General features: G+C 44.3%; 1 protein-coding gene across 5 annotated transcripts in view; it reads right to left on the bottom strand.

Annotated features, from left to right (window-relative positions):
* RYK (receptor like tyrosine kinase) overlaps window positions 1–22,061 on the bottom strand; it is a 1,376,634-nt gene that overhangs the window by 970,892 nt on the left and 383,681 nt on the right. For all 5 annotated transcript variants that reach the window (XM_033957872.1, XM_033957871.1, XM_033957870.1 and 2 more), the window contains one exon: window positions 14,166–14,310. In XM_033957872.1, the coding sequence (XP_033813763.1) occupies window positions 14,166–14,310 (145 nt within the window). The remainder of the gene's footprint in view (window positions 1–14,165; window positions 14,311–22,061) is intronic.

The raw sequence follows: 22,061 nt of genomic DNA, 5'->3' as shown, positions 1-22,061 counted from the left end.
CACTAGCGGATGAACCTGGGGTGAGCTAGATCCCAATCCCAGAGCCCCGATTTGACGTGTAGGCTGTCCAAGGGGCTTACTGCAGTGGCAGATAACATCCCAGAGACAGACTTTACTCCAAACTAAGCAAACTCCCACCGAAAGGATGTCCCCACAGGGTATTTCCACAGCACAAGGGCAACCCTTAAAAAAAAAGAATAAAATAATGTACTAAATTTAAGAAATGAAACACGAGCAGAAGAGGTGATCTCCTACAGCTTGGCTTCTAGGAATACAAAACTGATGCCCAGGGAGCATGCCTAGCAGTAGAGAGATAGTGGCTGGAACCAAAAACTTCTAACAAGTGAAGTTCCTACAGACCTTGGCTACCCAAGCTACATAAAACCCATCTGTCCCCAGCATAAAGGGGGATTGTACAAGAAGTGTAGGCTTGTTCAGGGGGCTTACAGACAATCAGGGAACACTCTAGAAGCAGACTTTTTGAAAAGGTCTGCAATCTCCTGCAATCAAGGATGTTCCTGAAGGAACCTCCACAGCACAAGGCAAAAATCACGAACACAAAATACTGAAAATACGTGAAATAAACACGAACAGAAGCTCCTATAGCTTGGCTTGAAGGAAAAAACACTGAGGCACTGGCACAGTGATGAGGTATGAGGAGGAGGGGTTTAAGTCTCTGAAATGCAAACCCACTGGTCCCAGAATAACGTGGGATTGTACCAGAATGATCCTTTGTGGTGTCAATATTTTACAGATGGAAGAGTGGCATGTAGCAAGAGGATTGACCTCTTCTCTGCTCCATGAGGCAGCATGACTATGCCTGGATTTAGGAACCAAGGAGACAGAGAAAATATAATTGCTGCCATACTAGGTAAGTTTAAATATTCAAGTCCAGTATCCTCTTTCTAAAGCACAGTTACTTACTGTAACAGGTGTTATCCAGGGACAGCAGGCAGATATTCTCACATATGAGTGACATCATCCACGGAGTCCTGGTACAGACAATGTACATGAACTTTAAGAAATTTAGAAAGTTCGCAACTGACCGCACCGTGCATGCCTGAGTGCCTTCCCGCCCAATATAGGCACATGACTCCTCAGTTCAGTAAGCTAGCTAAGATGCCAACCGGGGGAGGTGGGCGGGTTGTGAGAATATCTGCCTGCTGTCCCTTGATAACACCTTGTTATGGTAAGTAACTGTGCTTTAGAAAGAGGATACTGGACTTGAATATTTAAACTTACCTAGTATGGCAGCAATTATATTTTCTCTGTCTCCTCGGTTCCTAAATCCAGGCATAGTCATGCTGCCTCCTGGAGCAGAGAAGAGGTCAATCCTCTTGCTACATGCCACTCTTCCATCTGTAAAATATTGACACCACAAAGGTGCATTCTGGTACAATCCCACGTTATTCTGGGACCAGTGGGTTATTTGTGTGTACCCATCTGGACTTTGTAAGGAGTCTCAAAATTTCAGAGACTTAAACCCCTCCTCCTCATACCTCATCACTGTGCCAGCATATTCTCACATATGAGTGACCTGTAAGCTAACCAGAATGGGATGGTGGGAGAGTTGGTCTTTAAGAAAATAAGTTTTGTAAAACTGCTTGGCCAAAGTGCTCATCCCGTCTGGAAAGAGATTCCAGACAATAATGTGAAGTGAAGGTATGAACCGAAGACCAAGTAGCAGCTTTGCAGATTTCATCAACAGGAGCAGAGGGGAGAAAAGCTACTGAAACTGCCATAGCTCGAACTTTATGGGCTGTGACCAGACTCTCCAGTCGCAGCCCAGCCTGAGCATAACAAAAAGAGATGCAAAGCAGCCAACCAACTGGAGAGTGTTCTCTTGGAAACAGGATGTCCCAACTTGTTTAGATCGAAAGAGACAAAGAGCTGTGGAGATGATCTATGTGATTTAGTCCTTTGTAAATAGTAAGCCAATGCTCATTTGCAGTCCAGAGTACGAAAGGCCTGTTCTCCAGGATGAGAATAAGGCTTGGGGAAAAAAACTGGAATAACAATGGATTGAGATGAAATTCAGTGGCAACCTTTGGTAGGAACTTTGGATGAGTTCGATGCACAACTTTGTCATGGTGTAAATGGTGGATAATGCTTGAAGTTCACTAACTCTGCGAGCAGAAGTGAGTGAAATGAGGAAAAGCACTTTCCAAGTGAGATATTTGAGATGAGCCAAAGACATTGGTTCGAAGAGAGGCTTCATCAATCTAGCAAGTATCATATTAAGGTCCCAAACCACTGGAGGTGTTTTGAGGGGTGGGTTTGACATTGAAAAGTCATTTCATTAATCAGAAAACCACCGGATGCATAGTGAGAGGTTTATCATCCACTGGTTGATGAAACGCAGCAATTGCATCGAGATGAACTCAAACGGAAGTGGATTTGAGGCCAGAATTAGACAGATGGAAGAGATAATCCAAAACTGAGGAAACAGATGTGGATATCGGATCCTGGTGATGAAGTAAGCACCAAGCAGAAAAACAGGTCCATTTTTGAGAATAACACTGTCCTGTGGCCAGTTTTCAGGAAGCATCTAAGATGTCTCTGACAGGCTGAGAGAATTGTAGATTAATTGAATTCAGCCCAAGAGATACCAAGCTGTCAGGAGAAGAAATGGAAAAATTGGAAAAAGTATTGGCTCTTTGATACTGAGAATAACACTGTCCTGTGGCCAGTTTTCAGGAAGCATCTAAGATGTCTCTGACAGGCTGAGAGAATTGTAGATTAATTGAATTCAGCCCAAGAGATACCAAGCTGTCAGGAGAAGAAATGGAAAAATTGGAAAAAGTATTGGCTCTTTGATACTGAGTTGAAGTAGAAGGGAGAACTATGGTTGTCTGGGCCACCAAGAAGCTATCAGAATCATGGTGGTAGACTCCTGCTTGAGCTTCACAAGCATTTTAAGAGCACAAGGAATGGGTGGAAACACAAAGAAACTTGTGCGTCCAATCCAAAAGAAAAGCGTCTTCTAGGTGATGAGAATACACTCATACAAAAGTGGGGTAGCTTGTAATTGTGGGGAGACACAAACAGATCTATTTGAGGAGTCCTCCATTGAGAGAAGACAGAATGGAGAGCTGCTGAATTCAGTGTCCATTTGTGATGTTGAAGAATGTGGCTGAATTCATCCACTAAGCAAGTCTGTTCCCCATGAATGAATGCAAACAGCTTTGAGGAAGAGGTTGCAAAGAATCTCCCAATTCCATAATCTTTTGAGCCTCTTGACAGAGGCTCCTCCTTGCTTGTTTATATAGTACATGGCCACCTGATTGTATGGACAAGGAGAACTTGATCTTGTAGAAGATGCTGAAAAGTCTTGAGGGCATTGTAAATCGCTCTGAGTTCCAACAGATTTATATCATGGCGTCAATCCCTGATGAAGCATAGGTTAATGAATCTGTAGTCAGGACTTTTTGATGAGGAGGCATTTGAAAGAGCATCGATTGCACATCAAAGAGACGAGATGACTGTAATATGTTGAGAAAGTGGATCGAGAGCCTGCAACTACTATGAGGCCAGAAACCATTGAAGGATTCTTAGGTGAAGATTCACAAAGGGAGTCACGTGGACTGTGGAGGCCATGTGTCATAGACGAATGATCATGCGCCTTGCTGAGAGTGACTGAAGTTGGGCAACTTGATGGCAGAGTTGAATTAAGGTGTTCTGACGCTGCTGAGGAAGAAACACCCTGAGTTGAATGGTATCGAGCAGGGCTCCTATAAACTGCAGCTTTTGAGATGGCTGAAGTTGAGATTTGAGGAAGTTGATCTCAAATCCCAAATTCTGAAGGAATAATATATAGTCTGTTGTGTTGCTAAGAGCACACCCTGAGATGAAGGATCCTTGATGAGCCAATCATCTAGATAGGGAAAAACTTGAAGGCCCTGAGACTTCAAGGCCGCTGCCACTAACACCAGGCACTTGGGGAAAACCCTGGGAGAGGATACCAGGTCGAAAGGTAGAACTTTGTATTGATAGCTGTGATGGGCCACTTGAAATCTGAGGAACTTCCTGAATGCTAGATGAATAGGAATGTGATTACAAGCTTCCTTGAGATCCAGAGAACATAGCTAATCATTATGATCCAGGAGGGGATATAAAGATGCCAGAGATAACATTCAAAACTTTTCTTTGACAAGAAATTTGTTGAGAGCCCTGAGATCCAATATTGGTCGAAGACCTCCCGTTTTCTTTGGGACAAAGAAATAGTGGGAGTAAAACCCCGTTGTGCTGTTTCAGATGAACCTTCTCGATGGCATTAAAAAGAAGTAGGGAATCATCTCCTGAAGACGGGAAGACAGTAGGTTTGAAGCAGACTCTCTTGGAGGACGATCTAGAGGGACAACTAGAAAATGAAGAGAGTAACCCTCTCAAATGGTGTTTAGAACCCAGAGATCAAAGGTGATCAACTCTCAACGATGAAAATAAAATTGAAGACAACCACCGATTGGTAGAGGGAGTGACAGATGTAAAGGAATTAAAGCTCTCTAGTAACTGGTCAAAAAGACTGGGTGGACTTAGAAGGAGCAGACGCCTGAGTTTTCTGGGTCGCTGTTGCTTTTGTTTCTTCTGCTGTGGTCTAGAAGTAGCAGATTGTTTTGCTGAAAAGTGCCTTTGATAAGAAACAGAAGGCTTATAGGTCCTGGAAGTTGATAGATTGGGCTTAGGTTTGAGTAAAAAAAATACCAAAATTTCTCATGGGCAGAGAGTTTATAAGTGACATTCTCCAGTGAGTCTCCAAAAAGCTCATCCAAAGACATGGAATATTGGCCAGCCTGTCCTGGAGGTTAACATCCATGTCAGCAATCCTAGAAACATAGAAACATGATGGCAGATAAAGGCCAAATGGCCCATCTAGTCTGCCCATCCACAGTAACCTTTATCTCTTTCTCTCTCTCAGAGACCCACGTGCCTATTACAGGCCCTCTTGAATTCAGACACCATCTCTTCTGGGAGACTGTTCTACGCATTCATTGTAAAAATCATGGAGGGATTGGTTCACACCCAATTGATGGAATATCTTAATCAGTTATCTCTCCTACATGAAACTCAATCCGGTTTCAGACCCTCATTCAGTACGGAGACAGTAATTGCGGCTATCTTAGACAACCTTCGCCTATTGTTCAGCAAGGGCCTCAATGCCCTAATCATGCAATTCAATATGAGCTCTGTCTTTAATCTGGTAGACCATGGGAAAATGATACAATGCCAAGACGCCACTGGTATCAGGGAAGAGGTGTTGAACTGGTTTCGGGGCTTTCTTACATCTCGTACCTATCAGGTACGCTTCAACTACGATCTCTTCAATACCTGGAGCAATTCATCCGGTATGCCACAAGGGTCACCTATATCCCCATTGCTTTTCAATGTCTACATGTCCTCATTGGGCGCCCAATTAACCCAACTGGGAATAAAACTATTCAGTTACGCAGATGACTTTACGATCATCATCCCATTTGCTAACTCTATCTCGGAGACCATTACCAAGGCATCAGAAGCTATAAAAGTGATGGAGCAATGGATGACAGACATCAAGCTCAAACTTAATCCAGAAAAAATGAAATTCTTTGTTGCCTCTCCTCACCCACTTGACACCAAAACCCCACTATGCATCAATGAACTTAGTTACCCTATTTAGTCCACCATGAAGATATTGGGTATAACTCTGGATCAATGCCTAACCATGAAAGACCTTAATTAGACTCCTTAATTAGAAAAGGTTTTTTCACTCTCTGGAACTCAGATCCGTTAAATCATATTTTGATACATCAGCATTCAGAATCCTGGTGCAATCCCTCATACTAAGTCAACTTGACTACTGCAACATCGCTTACTTAGCTATCCCCCAAAAGAATATGTGACGCTTACAACTAATGCAAAATGCAGCGGTCAGACTTATCTTCGGGATGAAGAAATTCGATCATGTGACACCTTATTACCGGCAGTTGCACTGGCTACCGATGGAAGCACGCGTAAAGTTTAAGTTTGCCTGCCTCTGCTTTAAAGTACTGTATGGACTAGCCCCCAAATACTTAAAGGACCTTTTTTCCTTCTCCACCAACAGACACAAGAGAAGCTCACATTCGAACTTCGTTTCCCCCCCAGTTAGAGATTGTAAAGTGAAAAAACACCATGAACATCTCTCACACCAAGCAGCATTATGGGGTAAAGACCTAGAACAATTGCTCTCCCCCACCACTTACATGAAATTCAGGAAGCGCCTAAAGACATATCTGTTCCTGTTGTATCTAGACAACTGACCCATACCTCTCCCTCTCCTCAGTATTGGTTTTCTAGACCTTTTACCCTCTCTCGCTCTCCTCTCCTATGTTCAATCATTTTGTACCTTCTCTTAATCTTTTCTAAACTGCGTAGAACTTCACGGTATTGCGGTATATAAACTGTTGTTATTATTATTATCATCATCATCATATACCACCCTTTCCATGAAAAAGTATTTCATCACATTACTCTGGAGCCTATCACATCTTAACTTCATCCTAAGCCCTCTCATTGCAGTTTCCTTTCAAATGAAAGAGACTCGACTCATGCACATTTATATTATGTAGGTATTTAAACGACTATCATATCTCCCCTCTCCCGCCTTTCCTCCAAAGTATACAAAGTGAGATCTTTAAGTCTGTCCCCATACGCCTTATCACAAAGACCACGCACCATTTTAGTAGCCTTCCTCTGGACTGACTCCATCCTTTTTATATCTTTCTGAAGGTGTGGCCTCCAGAATTGTACACAATATTCAAAATAAGGTATCATCAGTCTTATACAGAGGCACCAAATCTCCTTTTTCATACTGGCCATACCTCTCCCTATGTAAATTAGCATCCTTCTAGCCTTCGCCGTCACATTTTCAACCTTTCTGGCCACCTTTAAGATCATCACATACAATCATACCCAAGTCCCGCTCTTCTGTCGTGCACATAAGTTCTTCACTCCCTAATCTGTACTGTTCCCTCGGGTTTTTGCAGCCCAAATGCATGACCTTGCATTTCTTAGCATTAAATTTTAGTTGCCAAATTTCAGACCATTCTTCAAGCTTCACCAGGTCTTTCTTCATGTTATTCACACCATCTGGCGTGTCTACTATATTGCAGATTTTTGTATTATCCGTAAAGAGGCAAATCTTACCCAACAATCCTTCAGCAATATCATTTATAAAAATGTTAAAAAGAACAGGCACAAGAACAGAACCTTGAGGCACACCACTGGTAACATCCCTTTCCTCAGAGCGATCACCATTGATCACTACCCTCCGTCACCTTCCACTCAACCAGTTCTTGATCCAGTCTGTCACTTTGGGACCCATCCCGAGGGCACTCAGTTTATTTATTAGACGTCTGTGTGGAACACTGTCAAAGGCTTTGCTAAAATCTAAATACACCACATCTAGCACACATCCTCTATCCAATTCTCTGGTCACCCAGTCAAAGAAATTGATCAGATTTGTCTGACAAGACCTACCTCTAGTGAATCCATATTGCCTCCAGTCTTATAATCCAGAGGATTCCAGAAACTTGACCATTCTCTGTTTTAAAAGTGTTTCCATTAATTTGCTTAACACAGAAGTCAGTCTGTAATTCCCTACTTCTTCCTTATTTCCACTTTTGTGGAGAGGGACCACATCCACCTTTCGCCAGTCCTCCGGTACCACTCCCGACTCTAGAGCCTGATTGAAAAGGTCAGTCATCAGAGCTACCAGAACTTCCCCAAGTTCCTTCAGCACCCTTCTGGAAAAGTGTGGAGCTGGTTTCAAGATGAAAAGATTATATGGGGTGGTTTGTGATGGTAAATATTCTTACTCATCTGGGGTACCGCAGGGCTCCCCGTTATCTCCCATGTTATTTAATATTTATGTATCATCTTTAGGACATCTAGTGCAAAATTTAAATTTAAACTTTTATATATATGTTAATGATATTTCCATTTTAATTCCACTAAATGATTTAACTAATGATATTTTAACACAAATTTCCCATATCATGGCTGAGATAGAGAAATGGACAACCAAATTTAAATTGAAACTTAATACAGAAAAGACAAAAATATTCTTAGCCAGCCCAAAAGGCAAAATAACTAGGTCATCGCTTTATTTAAATGGCTATGATTACCCAATATCAAAATCCATAAAAATATTGGGAGTCTTATTAGATTCCTAATTAACTATGGTAGAACATAAAAATTCAGTGATAAAGAAGTGCTTCTTTGCACTATGGAAACTAAAGACTATCAAAAAATATTTATCTTTAGACTATTAGTACATCTATTGGTTTTATCCATATTGGATTACTGTAACATTATCTATTTGGGAGCCCCAAAGAAAATCCTGAGAAAATTGAGGATAGTACAGAATATGGCTGTCCGACTGATATTTGGGTTGAAGAAAAATGACCATATTAGTCCATTCTATTGACTGCTGCATTGGTTCCCAGAGGAGTGTTCAAACTTTCGTGCATTTGTTTTAGGCTGGTTTGGGGATCTGCCCCAAATTACCTTTTATCTCATTTAGTGTTATATAGTCCAACAAGGATAACTAGGAATTCCAATTTATTTGCCTATCCAAAAATTACTGACTGCAGATATAAGACCTTTTTGGACAGGACTCTTGCATTTCAAGCAAGTAAGCAGCAGTCCTGGTGGGGTAATTGTATTGGTGGAGTTGTGCTGTGTTATGATGCATTTCAAAAAGTAATCAAGTCAACTGATTGTCCAGCCTTCTTCTGTTGTAAACCGCCTAGATATTGTTTGATTATGGCAGTATAGAAGAATAAAGTTATGTTATGTACATCATCTGGCCCCATCGCTTTGTCTACCTTTATTCTAGCTAGCTCCTCATGAACACAACCCTCCGAAAATCGATCAATGTCTATTACTCCTCCATCCCTATTCACATTTGTCTTCTGCAGTATCACTCCCGGCGCTTCAGCCGTGAACACAGAACAGATATTTGTTAAGCAATTCGGCCTTTTCTTTATCAGCTTCTACACATTCCTCCCCTTCACCTTTGAGTCTCACAATGCCACTTTTGCATTTCTTCCTATCACTAATATAGGTGACGGGATAATTGCGCGCCAGACACTACCACGCCGACAAGCCAGCGCTGACAATTCGGCACAAGAAAGAAGTGCACCATGGGAAAACTTTGTTCTAAAGAGCTCTGACGGGCATGTGGGGAGAAACCCACCTCCACACTTTACTGCATCATGATCATGCTGCCTTTGAGGGGGTGTGGGAGTGCAACCCCCCACATTATAGAGAAAACAGAACTTTTCCCCCAAAAAATTGGAAAAAGTTCCGATTTCTCTATAATGCAAGGTTCCAACCCCCCCCCCCAACAGCAGCGCGAACACTATGCAGTAAAGTGGGGAGGTTCCCCACTCACACCCCACTTCAGAGCTCTTTCAAATTAAGTTTTCCCGTGGCGCACTTCTTTTTGTGCCAAATTGTCAGTGCTTGGTTGTCGGTGTGCGACAGACTATGAACCCTAACATATCTAAAAAAGTCTTGTCTCCCCGTTTTACCATGTCAACTATTTTTTCTTCCATTTGCATCTTTGCTTTCCGGACTACAAGACCAGCCTCTCTTAACTTTTCCAGATATTTTTGCATGTCTTCCTCTTTCTGTGATCTTTTGTAGTTTATGAAAGCTAACCTCTTATTCATAAGAATTTGCTGCTGCTGGGTCAGATCAGTGGTCAATCCTTACCTTCTCAGCTACTACTTTTGAGAACAAAAGCGGCATTCTTTTCCTCTTACTTTTACTTACTTGCCTCATAGAAAGATTTGTCGCCTTTACAATCACTCCTTTCAGTTTTGTCCACCACATTTCCACTTCTTCCAGACGTTTCCATCCAGACAATAATTCCTTGACATAAACCCCCATCCGAACAAAGTTAGGTTTTTTTAAGACTAGAACCTTTGCTTTTGAATGAGCCCTCTCTATACCCATCTTACTATTAAACCGTACCATGCAGTGATTCCTGGATAAGCTATCTAAATAAAGTTATGAGAGTCTTTCTGCTATCTTAACTTTATCCAGATAATTAGCACACTGAGTAGCTCCTCCGTCCATGGGCCATCCAAGCACAGCCTAGATAGTGTTGAGGCTGTATAATGAAATTTCCAGCTGCACTGTCTGAGTAAGTGCCACTGAAAATCCGGCTATGGCCTACGGAATACACTTCTCCCTCCGTATTCGCTGTTTCCATATCTGCGGATTCGCTTATTTGTGATTTTTCAGCTGCTGACTCCACCCCCCAAAATTACATCATTACTAAAGTTCTTTTTCCTTTTACTGTACGGATAAAGTTTATCACTTACCATTCACTCTGAAAATCGCTGCTTCCATGCTTTCTCCCACAAATTCGCTGCTTCCTTGCTTCCCAGTGTGCACTGAGAAAAACACCGCTTCCCAGCATCCATAGTGAGAAAGGCTTCTTCCCAGCATGTTTGCCTAATCCAAGCCCAGAAATCGCTGCTTGCCTAATCCAAGCTCAGAAATCGCTGCTTGCCTCTCCTTCAGGAACAGATCAAGTATACCACCATGGCTACAAAGCGCAAGAGTTCAAGTAGTACCGATAGTGCTCCCAAAAGGGAAAAAAAAGTGAAAACCTTACAAAAAAAGGTGAAATTATTGGATATGCTTCAAAGGCTAAAGTCATCCTCCGCTGTTGCTCGACATTATGGCATAAATGAGTCAACCGTTAGGTACATAAAAAAAGAATGAAAAACAAATCTGTGAAGCTGTTGTGGCAACAGCACCAGCAACTGCAAAGACATTACATGTTGTGCAAGATGCCAATCTCTCTCGTACGGAAGCTGCAACATTTCTGTGGGTGCAGGATTGCTACAAAAAGAGAATCCCACTAGACTCTGTGATAAGAGCAAAGGCTGAGTCTTTATATGAAAACTTGAATAACAGAGAAGGTGAACTGTTGCAATCCACCGACTTTCTGGCCAGTAAAGGGTGGTTTGATAAATTCTGTCACTGGTATGGCCTGCAAAATGTGAGAGTGACAGGAGAAGCAGCATCTGCCAACCAAGAGGCAGCTAGAGAATTCCCTTTTACCTTTAAGGCAATTATTGAAGAGAAGGGATATGAACCTGAGCAGGCATTCAATGCCGATTAAACTGCTCTCTTTTGAAAGAAATTGCCACAGAGGACTTTCATTAGCAACGAGAACAAGCGAGTACCAGATTTCAAGGCTGCAAGGGATAGATTAACCATGCTCCTTTGTACAAATGCAGAAGGCCATATGATAAAGCCAACCCTGATTTATAAAGCCGCAAACCCACGAGCCTTGAAGGGAAAAGATAAGTTTCAGCTGCCTGTTTACTGGTTGAGCAACAAGAAGGCTTGGACAACAGAGCTCTGTTCCTAGAGTGGTTTCATCATTGTTTTGTGCCAGAAGTAAGAAAATACCTGGCCAATAAAGGAGTTGAATTTCAGGTTCTGTTGGTATTGGACAATGCCCCCTGGCCACCCAAAAACATATAAGTTCCACATTGAGGGTGTTGATATCATTTACTTGCCCTCCAACACAACATCTATCATCCAGCCTCTCCACCAGGGGCTAATAAGGACCTTCAAAGCACACTACACAAGTTTCAAGTTTTATTTTGATTTGATAAATCACTTATTTACATTTACTAAGCGAGTTACAATAGAATAAAAATAAACATACATTTAGACATACTATTTAAAATTTTAAAATAATGGGTTGGACCAACATAACTTACAAACTAGTTGATACACAAGGAATGGAGGAATAAAGTTACAAATCAGTGCTATTAAGTAGAAAAAAAAGCACCATAAATGGAAAAAAACATTAGGGAGGGAGTAGTATAATCCTGGAGGGTAACTACTTTACAATTTGAATATAATTTAAAGATTAAAAGCATCTTTAAAAAGAAAGTTTTTTAAATTATTTTTAAAATGGCTGAGATCATTTTCCTCTCTTATATATTGAGGTAAAGTGTTCCAGAGTTGCGGGGCCAACACCGAAAACATATCATGACATCTGGTTCCTATGACTTTCAAGGAAGGGACTACTATGAGCTTTTGGATTGTAGATCGGAGCGTGGTGTATTATAAGGAATAAGCATTCTATTAATAAATTGTGGTTCATTGGTGGACAGAGTTTTAAATACTAAGAGTAATATTTTAAAGGTGATATGGTGGTTAATTGGAAGCCAGTGCGAGTTAATCAAAAAAGGAGTAACGTGATCATAGTTTTTACCGTTACAAATAAATTTGACGGCTGTGTTTTACATTATTTGAAGACGCTTCTTTTCTTTTTGTGTGATGTTTATTAATAATGAGTTGCAATAATCAAGTTTAGTGATAATTAGGGAGTAGATTAGAATGTTTAGTGATTTTGGCTCAAGAAACTTAGAGATCGAATGAATCATGCGTAATCTATAGAAGCAGAATTTAACGGTATTACTTATGTGTTCATCATAAGAGAATTTATCGTCAATAATGACACCCAATATTTTTAAAGATGTTACTAAATCCAGATGAATGTTATTAAGAGTGAAAGGAATACTCAAGCTTATTCCCTTTTTCCACGGGAAAAGTAAAGCTTTTGTTTTTTGTATATTTAGAGCTAGCATGTTGGAATTAAGCCAGTCTTTGATTATCTCAAGTTTTTTGTTGATCTCAAGTATTTCCTCTGTATTTTCTGGATTTAGGAGATGTGAAAGTTGAATATCATCAGCATATGTGTAAGTAGTAAAGCCTATCGATTGACATAGACTTAATAGGGGTGATAGAAAAATGTTAAACAACACAGTATTCATTAGAGAGGATTGTCCACGCTATGGAGGGGAGAGGATACTTGGAATGGGCAGATTTGGTGGGCTATAGCCCTTTTCTGCTGCTTTTTTCTATGTTTCTATGGATGAAGGCCCCAACTTTGATAACATCATGAAAAATTGGAAGGAATTCACTATTGCGGATGCCATAAATATTATTTAAAGAGCGGTGAAAGCTGTCAAGCCAGATACAGTGAACTTGTGCTGGAAGAATCTTTGGCCTGAATGTGTAAAAAGGGATAACACTATCAATATCACAGAGCAAGGCCAAGAAATTATGGAAAACATCATTGACTTGGCAAAGCAGGTGGGTGGGGAAGGCATTGAAGATATGGATATGGAGGATATTCAAGACTTAATAAACACCAGAGCAAATGAAGTAACGGAAGATGATCTCATTGACCTGACTGCTCCTGAAGGAGAGGCAATAACAGATGAAGAGGAGGAAGGAGGATTAGAAGAAGTGCTAGAAGACAAGTTTACAGTGGATAATGTTGCAGAGGGCATACGCAGGTTCAACGGTGCAATTGATTTTTTCTATGACATCAACCCATCCATGGTACATGTGTTAAAGGTGAGGGAGTTAGCAGAAGCAGTGATTTCTACATACAAAAATATATACAAAGAGATGATGAAGCAGAAGAGCCAGACAGAAATCACGATGTATTTCCCAAGGTTACCTAGAGTCAGTGCCTCTCCATCCACTGCTTCACAATCCACCTGTTCCACCCATGAGGACCCACTTCCACTGTCTCTTCGTCTCCTCCCCCTCAATACTTGTACAGGACGATGAAGATGAAGACGCTGCCTGACTATTGTTTAGTACTGTGCTGTATACAGTACAGTACAGTACAGTACAATACAGGTATTCCAGTATTGAACTTCCAATACTTTACTGAACTCTCAGTATTGAACTTTTAGTTTGCCCTGAGATTATGACTGAACAGTACACTACATTGTACTGAACTTTTTGATTGCACTGAAAATATGACTGTACATGTATTGTTGTATAATAAAAATTTGAGAATTTCAATTGTAGTAATAGTGGCTTATTTCAAAAACTGCAAATAACAGTTGAAAAGTTATTTGCGGTTTCAATAATAAAAATAAAGACTTTTTCTAAAAACCGCAAATAGCATTTAAAAAGTTATTCACAGTTTGTCCATATTCGGGCCTATGGTCCGCCCGCATCCACTGTGAATACGGAGGGAGAAGTGTACACTTATCTAGGTAGGAATAGACCCTGCTTGTTTAAGCCCACTGACAATCAAGGCCCATAATGTCCAATACAGCTATTCAACAAAACCATTGAGAACTTACCTATCATCTTGCTCAACTCTCTTCATACTGTGGAGATGCAAGACAGCTAATATAATTGCTACCAGGAATATGACTGCACAGCAGACACCAACGCTAATATAAAACACACGGGTAGAGGTAGTGGGAGACATATTTGCTGGATCATCTGTGAAGAAAAAGCAAGGGCAAACATCAAACCAAATATGCATATCTTCCACTTTCTATCAAAATATACATATATACAGGCAGTACCTTTTTTTTACAAACTTCCGACTTACGTCGGACTCGTACTTATGAACAGGAGTCCTGTTTTACTTTCGGTGTCCCATTGCACTCCTCTCCATCTCGAGTCCCTATGTGCCCCTTTCTCTACCTCCCTCCCTCCTGTGCTTCAAGCACGGGCCTCCCTCCGGCAGATGTTTACCTTCTGGTCAGTTCCCTCCTCCTTCCTGCCACAGTCGCTCCTCCGACGTCAGAGGGAAGGCTTCTGGCTCAGCCACAGGATGTGCATAGGAGCCTGCCGCCCACAGCTTTGTACAGAGAAACGACTGTGGCAGGAAGGAGGAGGGAGCTGGCCTGAAGGTAAACACCTGCCAGAGAGGCACAGTTACAGAATGGAGGGAAGGAGAGGGGCGTGTTGGGACTTGGGAGGGAGCACAAACTTTGGACAAATGATAGAAAGAAGGAGGGAGGAGGCATGAACTTGGGGCACAGAATGAAGGGAAGGAAGAAAAGGAGCATGAGTCATAGGATGGAAGAATGGAGGGAGTGAGGAAAAGAGATGCTGAGGTGAGGCAGGGAATAGAAAGGAAGAATTGGGTGTCAGAGAGGGAAAGAGATGGTGCACCTAAGGAGATGAAGAAAGAAGAGAATTGTTGTGCATAGGGATGGAAAGAGAATTATTGGACATGCTGGTGGGAGAGGGGTGAGGTAGAGTTGCATGGGGACGAGAGAGATGAGAGATGTGGTGGTGGAAAGGGAACAGTGGTATGGATGGAAAAGAATGCAAGAGGGGTCTCAAGAAGGTAGAGAAGGTGAGAAGAATACTAGGTTCTGAGTTACATACAAATTCAACTTAGGAATGATTTTAAAAATGGAACCTGTTCTTAACTCGGTGGATGGGAATGCAATACAAAGGGAGTTGAGAGGGACTGACTGTAAGGGATCAATCTTGCTATCCGAGGAACACAATTGTTACAGGTGAGAAAAAAATAGATTATGTCGTCACCTTGATAATATCTTTTCCAGTAGATAGGTGTGTTGTTCTAGACAAGTAGGCTATCTCTTCATTGCCGCGAGCCATCTGCAGAAGGAATCAACTCCAGATTTTTTCCTGTGTCCTTCCAACTTCACTGTGAGCTCTACTGCCACCTGCAGTTAATATCCAAGCATACTAAAGCTCCAACCAAGTATGTGAAAACAAAGGCCTAGATGCACAACAGTCACCAATTGTCTAACTATCGTCGCTAAACCAGTTTGACTGATTTAGTGACTGATTGTATTTGCCAACCTCATGCTCAAAACAGTCCACCATGTGCTTTACTTTGTGATCACTCGTTCTCAGATCTGGGCATGCAAACTAGCCCAACGAACGATGCTCTAACATCCCACAAAAAATAGTGATCGCTCCTACCAACCCCTCAAAAATCAAAAAGTCCAGACCTATCGATAGATAGGTCTGCCTGTTTTGGGCTTGCTTGGGGGTGGGATTTTTTTTAATTTTTTTTTTTAATGGCACAGACTGTGTGTGTGTTACACACACACATAATATCTGTCCAATAAAAAAAGAAAAAGAAAAAAAAGCCTCCCTCTCCCCAATCGATGACAGCCCTCTCCGAAGACCCCCGATGAACCAGCACTGAGACCCCCCTGTGCTAGTGAAAATCGGCAGGAGGGATGCCCACTCCCTCCTGCTATAGCAAACCCCCATCCCATGCAAGGAAAAAAATGGCAGGAGGAATACCCACTCCCCTCCTGCCAACGGAGGCCCCCCTTGTGCAAACAAAAAATGGCAAGAGGGATGCCCACTCCCTCCTGCCAACGGAGGCCCAAGAGCCAGGCGCTCTTGAACCACCCCCTACCCCCTTAAAAAAAAGGCAGGAAGGATGCCCACTCCCTACTGCCACTGGATGTTCCCTCAACCCCTCCCCCATACCTTTGTGAGAAGTTGAGAGCAGAAGAAATGCTCATTCCCTTCAGTCCAAAATGGTAGGCCTTCCCCTCCCCAGTGCTTCATGATTAATTAATTACCAATAGTTAAATTACTTCCTATGATTCATCTATTTTATTTTCAAATTTTATTTCATCCTTATTTAATATCTATTTAATAATTTATTATATTAAAAATCTCAACTCTGTAATATATATGGTATGGGATTCATATTTCATATTTCTCCTGATGTGGGTCCGGCAACTTTCTGGTTTGCCTAGAAGGCGGTACTGCGGGGCTATATAATTGCTTAGACGGCTGCTAAGTGGAGGGCGAGGGGCCAGGAGCTCCTTCGGTTGACTTATCAGTTGCACACTTTCCAGAGGGCACTCATTACCACTTTGTATGAGTCAGATCGTTTAGAATATAAAAGCATTCATAGTAAAATAGAGGACTTGCTTAATCAGCGCACGGCGCAGTTTCTCTATTATCAACAATACCAACTATATCGGTGGGGAAGCAAGACGGGGAAACTTCTAGAAGCATCAGATCATTACAGCCATTCAAGATTCCTATGGGACGCAGTATGAAGGGGAGCAGCAGATTGCAGAGCAGTTCGTTCGTTACTACAGTACTTTGTATGGTGGTAGACCATTAGATAGGGGTGCCCTGGATGTTTTCTTTCAGGGGTTGGGGCTGCCCCATTTGGTAGAACAGGCCGCCTTTTTGAGTTCTCCAATTACTGGGCAGGAGATGCTGTCGACTATTAAACTAAACTAAACTAAACCTTAAGTTTATATACCGCATCCTCTCCACGGAAGTGGAGCTCGGCACGGTTTACAAGAACTTAAAATATAAGAAGGGAAAGGAAAAGGTTTACATGAGCTTATATATAGAATGGAAGAGTAAGGGGGAAAAGCACAGTTACTTACCGTAACAGGTTTTATCCAGGGACAGCAGGCAGATATTCTTAACGCATGGGTGATGTCACCGACGGAGCCCCGTTACGGACATTTTTTACTAGAAAGTTCTAGTTGGCCGCACCGCACATACGCGAGTGCCTTCCCGCCCGACGGAGGAGTGCGTGGTCCTCAGTTAAGATAAGCCAGCTAAGAAGCCAACCCGGGGAGGTGGGTGGGTCGTAAGAATATCTGCCTGCTGTCCCTGGATAACACCTGTTACGGTAAGTAACAGTGCTTTATCCCAGGACAAGCAGGCAGCATATTCTTAACGCATGGGTGACCTCTAAGCTAACAGAGAGGGAGGAGGGATGGTTGGCCATTAGGAAAATAAATTGTGTAACACAGATTGGCCAAAGTGCCCATCCCGTCTGGAGAAGGCATCCAGACAGTAGTGAGTAGTGAATGTGTGAACTGAGGACCAAGTGGCCGCCTTGCAGATTTCCTCGATGGGCGTGGAACGGAGGAAAGCCACATAAGCAGCCATAGCTCTGACCCTGTGGGCCGTGACAGCACCTTCCAGTGAGAGACCGGCCCGAGCATAACAGAACACAATGCAGCAAGCCAGTTGGAAAGCGTCCATTTGGAGACAGGACGACCTAGACGGTTAGGGTCGAAGGACAAAAGGAGCTGAGGAGATGAGCGGTGAGACCTGGTACGGTCAAGGTAGTAAGCAAGGGCACGCTTACAGTCCAGCGTGTGCAATGCCTGTTCCCCAGGATGAGAATGGGGCTTAGGGAAAAAGACAGGCAACACAATGGACTGGTTGAGGTGAAATTCCTAGACCACCTTGGGAAGGAATTTAGGATGGGTACGCAGAACCACCTTGTCATGGTGAAAAACAGTGAAAGGTGAGTCGGCGACCAGTGCATGCAGCTCACTAACCCTCCTGGCAGAGGTGATGGCAATAAGGAAAAGCACCTTCCATGTAAGAAATTTGAGTGAAGTTGTGGCAAGAGGCTCATATGGAGGTTTCATGAGTGCTGATAAAACCACATTCAGGTCCAAGACGACTGGAGGAGGCTTCAGAGGTGGTTTGACATTGAAGAGGCCTCTCATGAACCAGGAAACCAGGGGATGAGCCGTAAGAGGTTTTCCGAGGATAGGCTCATGGAACGCAGTGATGGCACTGAGGTGGACTCTGATGGAGGTCGACTTGAGGCCAGCGTCGGAGAGAGAGAGCAAATAGTCCAGTACGGTTTCCACCGCCAATGAGGTGGGATCGTGATGATGAAGCAGACACCAAGAGGAGAACTGGGTCCACTTCTGATGGTAACATTGGAGGGTGGCCGGTTTCCTGGAGGCATCCAGAATGCGACGGACAGGCTGAGATAGATTCTCTGGAGAGGTCAGCCCGAGAGAAACCAAGCTGTCAGGTGGAGCGAGGACAGATTGGGATGTAGTAGAGACTGATGCTGTTGAGTAAGTATAGTAGGAAACACAGGAAGAGGAATGGGCTCCCTGGAGCTGAGCTGGAGCAGGAGGGAGAATCAGTGTTGGCGAGGCCATCGAGGGGCGATGAGAATCATGGTGGCTTTGTCCCTGCGGAGTTTGAATAACGTCCGCAACATCAGAGGTAGAGGAGGAAAGGCATAGAGGAACCGATCCGTCCAGTTGAGCAGGAATGCATCCGGGGCCAGACGATGAGGAGAGAAGAGTCTGGAACAGAAAAGGGGCAGCTGATGGTTGTGAGGAGCTGCAAAGAGGTCCACCTGAGGAGTGCCCCACCGAGCAAAGATGGAGCGGAGTGTGGGAGGATCCAGAGTCCACTCGTGAGGTTGAAGGATGCGGCTGATATTGTCGGCCAGGGAGTTCTGTTCGCCCTGGATATAGACAGCCTTGAGGAAGAGACTGCGGGCCGTTGCCCAGATCCAGATGCGGATGGCCTCCTGACGGAGGAGGGGAGATCCGGTGCTGCCTTGCTTGTTTATGTAGTACATGGCGACTTGGTTGTCTGTGCACAGGAGAAGAACCTGAGGGTAGAGAAGGTGCTGGAAGGCCTTGAGGGCATAGAACATGGCCCTGAGTTCCAGGAAATTGATGTGATGTTGACGTTCCTGAGGGGTCCAGAGTCCCTGAGTGCGAAGGTCTCCCAGGTGAGCTCCCCATGCATAGGGGGAGGCATCTGTGGTTATGATCATGGAGTGAGGGGGTAGATGAAAGAGTAGACCCCTGGAAAGATTGGAGGAGTTCAACCACCATTGAAGAGATTGCTGAAGAGACGATGTCACAGAGATGGGATGAGAAAGAGGATCCGTGGTCTGTGACCATTGGTTGGCTAGAGTCCACTGAGGTGTCCTGAGGTGGAGTCGCGCCAGAGGAAGCACATGGACCGTCGATGCCATGTGGCCCAGGAGGACCATCATCTGCCGAGCTGGAATGGAGTGACGGAGGAGCACCTGACGGCAGAGGTGGAGCAGAGTTCGTTGGCGGTCGGAGGGAAGAAACGCCCTCATCAGAGTGGTGTCAAGAACGGCTCCAATGAACTGAATTCGCTGTGTGGGAAGTAGATGCGACTTGGGGTAGTTGATCTCGAACCCCAGGAGATGGAGGAAGGAGATGGTGTACTGAGTGGCTTGTAGCACAAGTGGAGACGTAGGTGCTTTTATCAACCAATGGTCCAAGTAGGGGAACACCTGGAGGTTGTGAGACCTGAGAAAGGCCGCCACCACAATAAGGCACTTGGTGAACACCCTGGGCGATGATGCGAGGCCAAAGGGTAGCACCTTGTACTGATAGTGGCGGTGCTGTATCTGAAATCGGAGGTAGCGACGTGAATTCAGATGGATTGGAATGTGAGTGTAGGCCTCTTTGAGGTCCAGGGAACATAGCCAGTCTTGTGGAGAGAGAAGAGGATAAAGCGTGGCCAGGGAGAGCATTCTGAACTTTTCCTTGACCAGACACTTGTTGAGATCCCGGAGATCGAGGATGGGACGAAGGTCTCCTGTCTTCTTGGGAACCAGGAAGTAGCGGGAGTAGAATCCCTGGCCCCTTTGGTCTGTGGGAACCTCTTCGATGGCATTGAGGAGAAGGAGGGATTGGACCTCCCTTAGGAGGAGAAGGGACTGGGAGGAATGGGCCGCAGACTTTATAGGAGGGTTGTCTGGTGGGAGAGTCTGGAAGTTGAGAGAGTAGCCGTGGCGGATGATGTTGAGGACCCACAGGTCTGATGTGATGACCTCCCAACGGTTGAGGAAGAGTTGAAGACGTCCTCCGATTGGCTGAGGAAGAGGTAATGATGGTGGAAGACTGGCTATGCCCTGGAGAAAGGAGTCAAAAGGGCTGAGATGGTTTTGACGGAGGAAGAGGCTTGGCAGGTTGGTGAGATTGAGAGCGAGCCTGAGTGTGTTGTGGTTGACGAGGTCGGCGAGGCTGCTGTTGAGGCGGGTTGAGAGGCCTGGCCGAGAACCTGCGCTGGTAAGAGGATTGTTGTCTATAAGGACGAGCAGGTGGAGCCTTCTTTTTAGGTTTTATCAGAGTGTCCCATCTGGTCTCATGTGTTGAGAGCTTCTGGGTGGTTGAATCCAGGGACTCCCCAAAAAGTTCGTCCCCAAGACAGGGCGCGTTAGCTAGGCGGTCTTGGTGGTTGATGTCAAGATCAGATACCCTCAACCAGGCCAGACGCCGCATGGCAACAGCTATAGCGGACGCTCGGGAGGTCAGCTCAAATGAATCATAAATAGAGCGCACCATGAATTTCCGCAGTTGAAGGAGGCTGGAAATTTGTTGTTGAAAGGCAGGAACTTTGCGGTCAGGTATGTATTTTTGTAGGGCGGATAGTTGTTGTACGAGATGCTTCATATAAAATGAGAAGTGAAATGTGTAATTATTCGCCCTGTTGGCTAGCATGGCATTTTGATAGAGGCGTTTGCCAAACTTATCCATCGTTTTGCCTTCTCTGCCAGGAGGGGTGGAGGCATAAACACTGGAGCCCTGAGTTTTCTTTAATGTAGACTCAACTAGGAGAGACTCATGGGGCAATTGAGGTTTGTCAAAGCCCGGAATTGGGATGACCCTGTATAGGCTGTCAAGTTTACGAGGAGCTCCAGGGACAGTGAGTGGATTTTCCCAATTTTTATAAAAAGTTTCCCGCAGTATGTCATGGACGGGTAACTTGAGGAACTCTTTGGGAGGTTGTTCAAAGTCTAAGGCATCCAGAAAGGCCTGGGACTTTTTGGAGTTGGACTCTAAAGGAATAGAAAGAGCCGCCGACATCTCCCTGAGGAATTTGGTGAAAGAGGATTGCTCAGGCTTGGAAGCGGTATCGGTCACTGAGGGTTCCTCGTCTGTGGATGATGCGTCCTCCTCGGTACCGGGTGGGGATTCTTCCCATAAGTCCAGGTCCCTGATATCAGTGTGCGCACGCCGAGATGTCGGGGTGGAAGGCTCGGTGTGGCGGGTCTTAGAAAGAGACTTGCCAGAGCGCATGGAGACGGTACCGAGAGAGGAAGACCGGTGCTGATCCCGGTCCCGGGAAGAGCGGTGCCGTTCAGGGTCCCAGGGAGACCGGTGCCCTTCCTGGTCCCGAGGGGGATCGACCTCAGAGCTGGTCTGTACCACAGGATGAGAACAGGGTGGTTGAGCCGAGAGGACTGGCATGGAAGTGTTGAGTGGCACCGAGGGGGTGGACACCGGTGGGATGGTGCGAGGCTCGGGCCGGTCTGGTACCGAAAGAAGTGGAGCCAAGAGGGTCGGTAACAGGTGCTGGAGTTGTTGCTGCAGCTGTTCCTGCAATTTGTCATGGAGTATGGCCGCGATGCGGTCATCCAGGGGTGGCACCGGGACTGCTTTTTTCTTTTTCGGTTCCAT

This window comes from Geotrypetes seraphini, chromosome 9, assembly GCF_902459505.1.
Source record: "Geotrypetes seraphini chromosome 9, aGeoSer1.1, whole genome shotgun sequence".
NCBI classification, from domain to species: Eukaryota; Metazoa; Chordata; class Amphibia; order Gymnophiona; family Dermophiidae; genus Geotrypetes; species Geotrypetes seraphini.
The sequence above is the reverse complement of the archived record's forward strand: the minus strand, read 5'-3'. Positions and strand labels throughout refer to the sequence as shown.